The 12,657-nt window shown below is 43.8% G+C and overlaps 1 protein-coding gene across 2 annotated transcripts in view; it reads left to right on the top strand.

The window, feature by feature from the left end:
* Positions 1-12,657, top strand: part of LOC138259955 (actin-related protein 2-like) — a 110,637-nt gene that overhangs the window by 35,566 nt on the left and 62,414 nt on the right. For both annotated transcript variants that reach the window (XM_069207961.1, XM_069207962.1), the window contains exon 2: positions 11,752-11,862. In XM_069207961.1, coding sequence (XP_069064062.1) covers positions 11,752-11,862 — 111 coding nt within the window. The remainder of the gene's footprint in view (positions 1-11,751; positions 11,863-12,657) is intronic.

Raw genomic sequence — 12,657 nt, 5'->3', positions numbered from 1 at the left:
CTCGAACTCGCAGGTTGACCTGACCTTTGTCCCAAAAATCGGGACATTTCTTTAAAATCAACGAAAGCGTCGGGACACCGGAACAGTCCTCAAATACCCGGGACTGTCCAGGGAAATTCGGGACGTCTGGTCGCCCTCTTTTCACCATCCATTGCTCTCTGCCCTCTTTTTAATCTCAAATATGATCTACAGTGAGAAATCCCACTTCACCCGTCGGGGTGATGCACTGGCACCTGTTTAAAATTATGTGAGGGCAAAGTCCCCGCCTGAAAGGTGATAAGAACGCGGCCGGCCCGCAAGGCGGTGGCCGCCTCCTGCTGGTGTCAGGCGCGGCTGGTAAACAACAGCCCGTGTGTTAAAACCGGGAGGCGGTGGGAAGAGTTCTGGAGGTTTGTTCACCGCACCTACGCCCTTTGTGTCCTTAGCAGGTACTCACCCGGGCAGCGTGTCGTTACTGAGCGGCGGAAGACGCCGTCACAAAATCATTTGCAACAATTGAAAAATATAACCCACATTTTAACGTACACTGTACTTACAGTAAGCTCTTAATCGAATTAAAATAGTTCTCTGTTGCTGCACTTAAAGTAAATTAAGTTCTCATGCAGCGAAATATGCCTTGCATCTGCTGATACATAAAAGTGCCGACCCGTTGGGTATTAATTGGCAGAAGACAGTCTTTTTTGTGCCCCACTCGGTGGTGTCTGAACCTTCCCTCACCCCAATTTTTATGGGAAGTTTATATGTAGAATGTTTGTATTTATATTGTATTAATAAAGGAACGGTGTGTGTAGTAACATGCGCTCAGTTATTGGCAGTCATTTGAGTTCATACAGTCGTGGAGAAGGCGACTGTCTGGGAATGAATGAGTCCATGCTTGGCAGTTGTTACGTATAATATTGTAACCTGCAGGTTTCTTTTTCCTCAAATTTACATTATATCACACAGACGGTGTGAGACCCGAGGAGATTGTGATATACCCAGAATTTCAGGATTTTTGCTGAAGTGCTGCTGTCGTGATTAGGGCCCATGCAGTGCAATTCAAGAAGGTCAGAGGTGAAGCGTTTACACTGTGTCCTAAAGCTGCCAGTGTTTACTGGCTCGTTCACTCAGTGTCCATGTGTGGCTACGTTTAAAAAAATGTATATTTATATGTAGGGCAGGTACAAATATTAATTAAAAATGCGGACGATCCCAGCTGAGAACAAGATCTGACTCCAACCACCATGTACTGTGCTTGTGCCCTGAGGCTTTGTACACGGGCTCAGCTAGTCTCGTCAACAGCCCATGAAGGGTGCCAGACAGAATCTGTATTGTATCAAAGTGGCTTTCATATATCTGCCTTGTACTTGGTTCGCAGTTGCCATGGGGTCTGGCCTGCAGTGGCATAAATCCCCATCAAAAAGAGCCCCACAAAATTTAAGAAACACAAAATCCTACCATTTAAACTGGAACAGAAGTCCCCCAAAGTCAGAAGTGAAGTGTGAGATGTGAAATGCTCCAGCTCACAATTATCAGGGGTGGACCTGGGGCCATGCAGTACAAGTTTGGAGGAACTGTGCAACTTTGAGGGGGGAGACTTTCACGGGAGCCAACTGGTCATAGCATAAGTTAATGCAGTTTTCTTTTCTGGAATAAAACTAGCACCCAAAACTATGTCCCGAAGGAGTACTATAATCACTAAAGGTGTGGGGTAGTAGGGAACCGAAAGTAATTAAAACTAGCAGCAACTATCAGTGACATGCTTGGTAATTTTATTACCCACCTCATCTGGATCTAAGTAACTATCCAGTAAGTTTAATTTCAGTACTCCCTCTGGTTCTTTTAACCAAGAGGTTGAGTCCGCCCAAGCAGTATCATCTTGCTTGGGTGGGGCTAGGTGGCCATATGATGAAGCATGACACTATTATGTGTGTGAGACCACCTAGTCCGTAAGGGAGACTCCCCCTTCCCCTGTGGGACTACACAGCAACAAACCCCCCCCGTCTGGATATTCTCCAACAATGATTCCCTCGCGTTAGGATCCAAAGCGACCTAACCAACACCGATTTAAGACTGACCCAGTCTTACTTTCGGTTCCCTACTACCCCACACCTTTAGTGATTATAGATTTCTTTAGGGAGGCGGTGTGGGCTAGCAACACTCCCAGTGCTCTCCTTTTGTGTATTTGCCGAAGGAGTACTAGCCATCAGAAGGAAGTATCTTCAAAGTGAGGGCGTGGGCCCAGTCAAGCTGTTCAGTTTTCAGGTGTGTCAATGCCACTTACAAGTCATTCCCTGTAGAATCCATTATTGCACAAACCACCAGTTGATACTGTAACCTGGTTGGGATCGATTTATTTAGTTAAGGATAATTTTTAAACCACAGTGGCTAGAAGCTACATTTGAACACTTTGGAATCAGTTCAACTAGCCACAGCCAGCAGTACTCTGCTCGAAGGCCTAGGTAGAATGGGAGAAACACCAGTGTTCCTCTATTTCTGGAAATTGACCTTCCTGTTTGTCATCCGGATTAAGAGCTGCATCCTCTGCTCACACCAGGCAGTGATCATTGCTTTTCCTCAAGGCAGGTCACAGAAACAGCCAATCCAGAATCTAGACCTTGCCATGTCCTCGACTCAAACAACAGGACCTTATGTGTGGCAAATATTTCATTGGTGACGGCCCAGTTGCTTGTTTAGAAGTTTGAAGAAGTTATAACTACTTTCTGGATGGTGTTGGTATTTATTATGTTTTAGGCCCTTGACAGCAGGTCCGGGGAACCAACGCGTGTGCTTTATTTAAAATCTGATTCCTCTTATCTGGGCAGAGTGCATCTTCTTAGCTTTTGTAAAAGTCAGAGAGGGCGACTGGTGCCTGCTGGTTTCAAGATATGTATTATCTTCGCCCCCTACTACGCACACTCATCTAAGGTCCACACGGGTCTATTTTATGCTCCTCATCATCATCATGCACTTTCCACCCAGTACCCTGCATTATGGACACAGAAGCGCCAACCATTATTGGGGCTGCAGATGGCTTCCTATGATTAGAGGTTCCAATAAAATGTCTGGCTTGACTTGTCCCAATTTGGTATGAAAGCAAATGGAATTCTTTAAGTTGCGATGAGAATAATGCGCCCTCACTGGGAACAAAGAGTAAAGGAAATGGAAACCAGAGCCAGCAGACTCGCTGCCAAGAGATCCTGCCAGTGACTTTAGTCGAACAGGCTGGGTACCATACGCCTATCAAAGATTGCACAAGGATTTAACTGCTCTGCACTGAAATCACCTAAACACCAATGCACTTATAGTAACCAATGATATTGTCTTAGGCTGGTAGAGCAATGATGATGCTTGCACCCGAGCTTGATAACGTATAGGAGAAAAGGAAAGTTCACAGCAAAGTCAAGGAGACCTGTGAAACCCCCTGTAAATATGTTTCTAATTTTAATAAACAGACGGAATATTGTGCACCAAATTCGGGTTGTGATTATTGTTCTGTGGGTAAATGCATTAAGGAATGTGGGACGGAATGTTTCCTGAGAGGTATCATGAGTGCAAATCTGTTTTCAACTCATATGTATTTGAGGGCAAATTGGAGACACTTTGAAAGGAAACCAACTTGGATTTAGTTCATCAGGATCGACCTTGCATTTAAAGGTATATATCAATAAGTGCTTGTTTGATATTAAGTAACAGTAGTGCTGTGAAGCTGCCTGCAACTTGTGAAAAAACAGTTGGCTGATCCTCACTCGTGCGGGAAAGTGAGACCCTCTCATGTTTCCTGTGTACGGCACCTGTACCTATTCCAAAGTATGAGTCAGTGGTGGAGTACTCCAGGGTGTGTGTAGCATGCTGCAAAAATGGTGACTGCCAAATGAAGAAGAGTGTATGAATACCCCTTTCTTGGTTGTACTATTTTAGTTGTAAAGACCAGCAACGGTCTTTTTTGATGGCAGGGTGGGCTTCTGCTGCCCTTTTGAAGGGCCATGAGAACTTGGCCACAATATCTGAGAAATACAGTTGCCATCTTCTGCTTAATTTTAATGGCACTTGTGGAACATTTACTCACAAAAAACTCACAAATGCCACTCCATTGCCTGTTGCTGAAGCCAAGTGAAACATTTTTGTTATGTGGTGGTTGTTTACAAAGTGCCTCAAGTAGGGATGGCCATGTATTTAACTGTTGCAGTCACTCCTGGGTGCGGTTTCTCAAATCTTTTCTGCTTTGGCCAGTTTCTATGTATGGAAAGGCATGCACCTGTAAGCCAGCCACTGATTGGTGGCACTGACCTCTTGGTGGAACATTGCAAGGGGTGTTAGTGTGCTGTAGCGGGAGATGTCTCCATACCTGACATTGTGTCCATTTGTATTGTGGCCCACGGTGCTGGCAGAGCAGGAAGGGAGAATCAAGTAACGCCACAATCAAGACAAGGAGGTATTATCTTTTCTTCCCAGGACAGGGGCCTTTGACTTGGAGGAGGCATCAAGAGAATGTCATCTAGATTTATAGGCTTGGTTGAGAGCTAGTGATGTCTCATGGGCTATGTGTCGGGCCTTGCAGAGGTCCTCATTCGTCACTGTCTTACCTCCACCCACCATTCCAGCTGTCTTTCCCACCTTCAGTACATTGGCAGCAGTGCTTCTCTTTCGCCAGGCAGCTGACATACAGGGAGTGCAGAATTATTAGGCAAGTTGTATTTTTGAGGATTCATTTTATTATTGAACAACAACCATGTTCTCAATTAACCCAAAAAACTCATTAATATCAAAGCTGAATATTTTTGGAAGTAGTTTTTAGTTTGTTTTTAGTTTTAGCTATGTTAGGGGGATATCTGTGTGTGCAGGTGACTATTACTGTGCATAATTATTAGGCAACTTAACAAAAAAAAAATATATACCCATTTCAATTATTTATTATTACCAGTGAAACCAATATAACATCTCAACATTCACAAATATACATTTCTGACTTTCAAAAACAAAACAAAAACAAATCAGTGACCAATATAGCCACCTTTCTATGCAAGGACACTCAAAAGCCTGCCATCCATGGATTCTGTCAGTGTTTTGATCTGTTCACCATCAACATTGCGTGCAGCAGCAACCACAGCCTCCCAGACACTGTTCAGAGAGGTGTACTGTTTTCCCTCCTTGTAAATCTCACATTTGATGATGGACCACAGGTTCTCAATGGGGTTCAGATCAGGTGAACAAGGAGGCCATGTCATTAGATTTCCTTCTTTTATACCCTTTCTTGCCAGCCACGCTGTGGAGTACTTGGACGCGTGTGATGGAGCATTGTCCTGCATGAAAATCATGTTTTTCTTGAAGGATGCAGACTTCTTCCTGTACCACTGCTTGAAGAAGGTGTCTTCCAGGAACTGGCAGTAGGACTGGGAGTTGAGCTTGACTCCATCCTCAACCCGAAAAGGCCCCACAAGCTCATCTTTGATGATACCAGCCCAAACCAGTACTCCACCTCCACCTTGCTGGCGTCTGAGTCGGACTGGAGCTCTCTGCCCTTTACCAATCCAGCCACGGGCCCATCCATCTGGCCCATCAAGACTCACTCTCATTTCATCAGTCCATAAAACCTTAGAAAAATCAGTCTTGAGATATTTCTTGGCCCAGTCTTGACGTTTCAGCTTGTGTGTCTTGTTCAGTGGTTGTCGTCTTTCAGCATTTCTTACCTTGGCCATGTCTCTGAGTATTGCACACCTTGTGCTTTTGGGCACTCCAGTGATGTTGCAGCTCTGAAATATGGCCAAACTGGTGGCAAGTGGCATCGTGGCAGCTGCACGCTTGACTTTTCTCAGTTCATGGGCAGTTATTTTGCGCCTTGGTTTTTCCACACGCTTCTTGCGACCCTGTTGACTATTTTGAATGAAACGCTTGATTGTTCGATGATCACGCTTCAGAAGCTTTGCAATTTTAAGAGTGCTGCATCCCTCTGCAAGATATCTCACTATTTTTGACTTTTCTGAGCCTGTCAAATCCTTCTTTTGACCCATTTTGCCAAAGGAAAGGAAGTTGCCTAATAATTATGCACACCTGATATAGGGTGTTGATGTCATTAGACCACACCCCTTCTCATTACAGAGATGCACATCACCTAATAAGCTTAATTGGTAGTAGGCTTTCGAGCCTATACAGCTTGGAGTAAGACAACATGCATAAAGAGGATGATGTGGTCAAAATACTCATTTGCCTAATAATTCTGCACTCCCTGTAGATTGTGATGAGCAATACCTTTGGGAGTCAATAGTCAAGTTAGTGAAGGCAGAAGCAAGTCGCACTTCCCCAGGCAGCCAACTAAATACTACTTTGCACATCCTAAATAACTCCTTCTTCTGCAGATAACCTAAATGCTAATATATTTTCACCTCAACCCAAGTACTAATCTACATATAACAGTATAACACCAAAATATCAGGAACTATCCATTGCTTTTTTGGTATAAGTGGCTAGTGCTGGGACGCAAAAGTCCTCTGCATGGTAAAGACATGAACCTTGCCCTGAGTTCCCATGTGTACTGTTATCGGGATCCCTTATGCAGACTTTTTTTTTGTCCTAGGTGAAGACAAATCATGCATGTGCGTCATAATATAGGTCTGTCTCACAGTTTGAGGTCTTGGACCAAGAGGGGGGGCCCAAAGCGCTTCCCTCATAGTGGTTGAAGGCTACTGCCTTCACCAGGAGTTAAGCAGCACAGGCTCGGGGGGGGGCAGCATCCCCTGTAGTGATCAGTAGTAGTGGCCAGGACCTTTTTACCCTGTCTTACTGGAGTGAGGTGTACAGGCTCACTCATCTTTTAAAAGTTATGCAGCTGGGGGCTTAACTCACCCTAAATCAGGTAGATGTAGAGTGCTGTATAGTGCAGGAGTAGTGAGTCTGCTTGGTTGTATGTGTGCCTGGAAAGGGTACAGTACATGGATAGAGCATTAATGTTTAGTACATGCAAGACTGGTACATGTGCTGAGTGTATGTATGCCTGTAAGAAATACATGACATGACAGATTTAGTGCTGTGCAGTGCACGTGCAGTGAAAGCATGTGCTAGGTGTATGTGTGTTTGCGTGAAGTAAAATACATGAAGGGTGAAGTGGTGTTTAGCTTCCGTGAGTGTGTGTGTGCTGGCAGTGTGTGTATTTTAAAATCGCACACCCTGGTTGAATATAGAAATGTTCAGTACCGAACTGTGTATGCTGAATTCATGTGTACATGTGAGAATACAATGCACAAAGGTATTAGGGCTGACCAATAAGTGTGCTGTGACTGTACACTGAGTAAATGGGCCTACAGAGGTGCAATATATGAAGGGCATGGGTTTTTGGGAAAATCTGAACTGCCTGGTGAAGGCACGAGGAAGAGAGGAATTCCCGTAGAAAGATTTGCATATTGCTGCATTCCCATGAGCTAGGAGGGGGACACACTAAAGGGAAATGGAAAAGGACCCCTTTAAACTTCAAAAGCCAACTCTTTGATTCACTTATAGATCACAAGGAAGGGGCTTATAGATCAATAAGGGCTATTGGGCTGATAAGGGAATCAAAGAGTAGGGCTGAGGATTTGGGATTAACATTTAATGCATGTATAACTGTGGCTCGCATCCAGGTGTGAAGTCTGGTCACTCCCATGGACTATGTTGCGAGATAATCAGTTTCAGAGTATTGCCTGCTATGACAGACCTGTTTTATGAAGGAAGATGAGAAGGAGACGAGCCCACTTCAAAAGAAGCAGAACCCCAGCATAAAACTTTAAAGGCAAAGACCCTAAATCACATATGATGTCTAGAAAAGAACTATAAAAGGGGAGGTCCCCAAAAACTTGTCATCTGTCAAGCAGCCAGAAGGGCTGAGCGAGAAGGGGAAGCTCTGCAAGCCTTCTGCCTGTGACCAGGACTGGGGGCTAAAGCCTTCTATTCCCCCTGCTGGGTGACGGAACATCTAAAGCCTGGAACACCATTGCCTGCCTGCTTACCAAGACCTGTGTGGGAGAGGAGAGCATTGGAGGGAGTGAGGTCCAGTGGGAAGACCTACATGAGGATCTCCTGAGTGAGGTTTGAGGTTGTGCACTGATTGTGCCGTTGCCAGTGTGCAATATTGGCTCTGCGACCAGGATATGCCAGAAGAGGGCCACCTTAATTGGAGCAGTGTAGGAAGCGGTGAGCTGCGAGCACCAGGCTTCACTGTGGAGTCCCTTTTTCCCTTGAGGGCGGTCACCAGTGAACTAATTTTGGGCCAGGGACACAGGATTTGAAATTGCTGAATCGGTGGCCCCGTGTGCCAGGAGGGCCACTGTAGTAAGGGCTGTTGTATCGGAGAGTCTGCACCCTAATTGAAATTATTGTGGCAACTCCGTATGACAGAAGGGGTTTTCAGGATCACTTGGGCATAAAATTTAGGTCATCGTTTGGACAGGAAGAAGACTGTTGTAACCAGTGAGTCAAGACAACACCCTGTGATCTATACCTGACAACGTCACCAAGGTTCACCAAGATGCCACTGAGGTCAGTGTACACTTGCTGGAGGTCCGGTATGGAGCGGGAGGATCACACCAGCATTCCCCCTCCCCAGGTGGAAGAGCAACTTACCTTTTGTAACTGTGGAGTGGGACCAGCTCCGATCACTGAAACAGACCGGCTGCATTGCTCGACGAGAGGCTGAGCATCCCTCGCGAGTGGCCCAACTTCGCCTTACAAGATTTTTACTTGTGAGCACCCTAGGAGAGGACACTTGCTGCACTGCCGAATACTACCATACAGATGGGAGTGGGTAAGACTTGAAACTGGGCCATTGGGCCCAGGGACATGCTGCTAACAGTGCTGCAGCACCATAGACATTTTTGGCTAATTCATAAAGAGGCAGAGGGAGAACTCCTGAGTACAATGTAATAGTTTGCATTGCCTGGATGTGGCCACCAGTGAATTAGGAATAACCCTGAACATGTTACACAAAGGATGGTGGGCCAGGGATTTATTTGATAACTACCAGAGCCCTGAATGCATAGAGTTAGAAATACAAATACATTTTTCTATGAAAGCAGAGTATTGGACTGCACATTGATTTATTACTCGGATTGTTTGCACTTTGAGTTATGAGCCATGCTCACTGACCTGTATCTACACTCCTAACCTCCCCCACCACCCCTTTAGAGAGCCTCGACTGCTTGACAACAGCTACCACTGAGAGTTAAGTTTAGAAGAGGTACTTAGCCTAGTTGCTCAGGATCTATAGTAGGTCGAGCCCAGGCATCAGGAGTAAAACGCCTCAACCATCACAGTTGGGCCAGGAGCCTTGGAGTGCCCTGTGGGCCTCTGAAATGTGTTCTTATAGCCAGATTTATTAATCTGTTAAGCAGTTAGAACTAATGTCATAAAAGCCAAACATATTTATTTGCATCCACCAGAGTCTTGAAGCTTAGCAGCAACTTATTTAGCCCTCTAGTCAAGAACACAACAAGTAGACTGACTTGCAGTACTCCATTCAAAAAAAGTGCACTCAAGATCTTTGAAGGGGATTTGAAGCACTTGTTGCAAATTTTAATTAAACTCGCATATCTAAGATCCAGGTACTCGCATGTAGTAACTTATCAAAATGTATTTCATTAGGCACGCTCTTATAATAAGTAACATTGTGGTATTTTTCCAACAGATGAACATGAGTGTTTTAATATTGTTAACGCCCAACAACACAAAACTTGCTTTGTTGTGAGTAATTCAGCTTCCTTCTATGTGTGCGGCGAAAATTCTTCAGGGTTGAGACTGAGTTTGATATAATACAATGAAAACTAGAAACGTTACCTAGAATTATAGTGTTGCTCAGGCTGGCCTGCTCGAGTCAAGCTTTATAAAGTGAAGTGTACTAGAGAAAAAGAGGATGTATGTTTCCTTCTCTTTTTTGTTTGCAGAAATGTAGTTCCCTTTCGTTTTGGCTCTAGTTTATTTCCATTCAACCCCTGGCCTTTTAAGGTATAACCTATAATTTCATAAATTTATTTAGTCCGCATTTTTATTGTCCCAATTCAAGGGTGGACTGCTCACCCCAAAGTTCCCTTTCCCCTCATATAGCTCATACCCTTCCTGTTCCATCTACCTTCATTACACACCCTCTCTTTGCGGCCGCCGGCACCCCTCCTCCCTAACAGCAGCCCTAGAGGTAGGTGTTGGTCATCTTCCTGGGAGGGAGATGAAGGGAAAATCAAGTTATGATAATCTGCTGGCAGGATAGCTCTACACATTATCCTCCCTCGTGGACTATTGACAGTCATGACCTGCTCCCCCTCCTCGCAGCCTATAACTATTTCAGCAGTCTTAAAGAGGGGGGGGGGGGGCATTTGTCAGTGGAACAGGGTGGCTGCATTGGGGTAGATTGTCTGCTACTCTTCCCTCTTTACTTTACCCTACCTCTGTTGTGGGGCTTATTTGAAATATTACATTTGAAATTAAAAGACAAGAAGTTTACAAATTGTAATAGTTTTGCACAAAATAAATAAATGTCATTAGAGGGGATATGCTAAAATGAGAACAGATGAATGAATTGGTGAACGGAAACTCGAGCAAAGGTTGCCATCTGTTACTATGCTAAGAAAAAGGTGACACAAATATTACATGTTTAAAGGAGAAACCGCTTAAAAGAATAAAGCTTCCACCCAGAAGGGACCACCAAAGGCTTTGGAAAGGCAGGAAGTTTCCGCAATGCCAGGTGGTGTAGGGAATGTGGCCACTGTTCCCCAGAACCTTGCAAAGGCAAAGTTGATCTTCAGCTTACCAGCAAGAAGGTCTACATCACAGACGGAGGATAAATAAAAAATAAACCTGTGAAATGCTAGATTATAAGGAACCACCCTTGTGACCTTTATCTGAGATTTCCTCAGTCAGATCTATTCATGCATCTGATTGATTTATACTGTGTGCCAGCAGTATATCTTTAACTACGGAAAACATGTTTTAATTCCGATGTTCTTTCTCATCCAAGTTACTTATTTATGGGAACTGTTTAACATCATACTGTGAAAAAAAAAAAACGAAAACTCCAAAAGTTATTTTACAGAGAACACCAATCATGTTTTAAGATCAATCCCAATATTGCACAGGAGTATTAAATAAAACTAATTGTGAATGTATTTGCGATTATATAACTTGACACAAATTTGGTAACTCATTTCAAATGTGCTTTAGAGACAGTGAAAAAATTGTCGCTCCTTTGACAATACAGCAAGTGTTTTATTCTTGCCAGAAGAAGAGGGGAATGCACCCAATAATACAGAAAGAGGATACTAGGAAAGGCCTTTTTAGAGAAGAAAACAAAGTAAAGTGTTTGCGGGACCAGCAGGAACTGAAGTACTGTCGACTCTGATGCTATAAACAGAGAGAATACACAATAAAGAGGATCAAACCCTGAGGACTCAGGATCTGAACAAGCATATTAGCCCCTGTTTTATTAGGCTCGGGCAGTGTTACCATAATGTTGGTTAAAGGAAAAATGTAAAATTCTTCTAGCAGATGTAATAACTAAAATATAAAGAGGATTGTCTAGGCATAGAAATAAAAGAAAAAAAGGGTTGTGATTCTTTATAAGTCAACGTTTTCAAGCTGGTTAATTAAACCTTTCTGTGAAATATGGTAAAACCATGTAAGAAAGGTGTGCTGGTGTTTTGTTCTCCTGATTGACTCACCTTTGTCACCTGGTTCTTTGATTGTGGATGACATTGCTTTATGGTTATATCATTATCTTCCATTGTTTTACTTGTCTCTTTCTTCTCCCTCTTGTAGTTTGTCAAATGCGGTTACGCAGGCTCCAACTTCCCCGAACATATTTTCCCAGCCCTGGTGGGACGCCCTATCATCCGTTCCTCCACGAAAGTAGGCAACATCGAGATCAAGGTAAGAACTCTCCGGGCAGATCAGTGAAAGGGGAGGTGGTGTTTTTGGCAACTGCAGCTTAAAAGGAAGTAACAAGCAGACACTGTATTTTAGCTTCTGTATAAAGAAAGCTTTAGCTGTTGGCACCAGGCTGTAAGAGGAAGTGGGTTTATTTTGGCACTATGCATGGAGCAAAATCAAGAAACTGTTACATGCGAGATTGCCTTCTGTCCGTCTGTATACGAGAGATCCTGCTTTTGCCTGACCTCTGGAGCGAGGAAGGAGTTGATGTGGAATCCGCAAAGCTACACTGAGCTGGATGAAGCCACTATAGACAATGATTCAGAATCCATCTCAGTATAGCTTGCGTTTATTCGTGTAATGAGTTAAACTTCATAGGAGCGTGCTACATCAGTGACGACATCTGAGGATCTTCCTTTAAGTCTAATGAGACTCCTATTTAAATTTAGAGTTTGTACAATGTGGCATAGAACACGTGGAGTTTAGATGTGCTACAGCTATTCTAAACTGGAAAACAGAATAAGAGACCTTGAAGTAAAAAATACAAACGGATGGAGAGCGAGTTACCAAAAACAAGAATATCTTCAAAACATTCTGTGCTGATCAGAGTGTTGGATAGCTACAATGGAGTAGAATGTGGTGATGGAATGGTCAGGCAAGGAGAATGTTGTGGGCGGCAGTTGCTGCGGGGCTTTTTCTGGAGGATGTCGAGTTGGCGTTGCTTCCTTACGACAAACCTTGTTTTTTAATTAAATTGAGTAGGAACAAATTGATATTGATAGCACGTTCTTTTCT

The sequence above is a fragment of the Pleurodeles waltl genome, chromosome 9 (genome assembly GCF_031143425.1).
Source record: "Pleurodeles waltl isolate 20211129_DDA chromosome 9, aPleWal1.hap1.20221129, whole genome shotgun sequence".
Lineage (NCBI taxonomy): Eukaryota > Metazoa > Chordata > Amphibia > Caudata > Salamandridae > Pleurodeles > Pleurodeles waltl.
The sequence above is the reverse complement of the archived record's forward strand: the minus strand, read 5'-3'. Positions and strand labels throughout refer to the sequence as shown.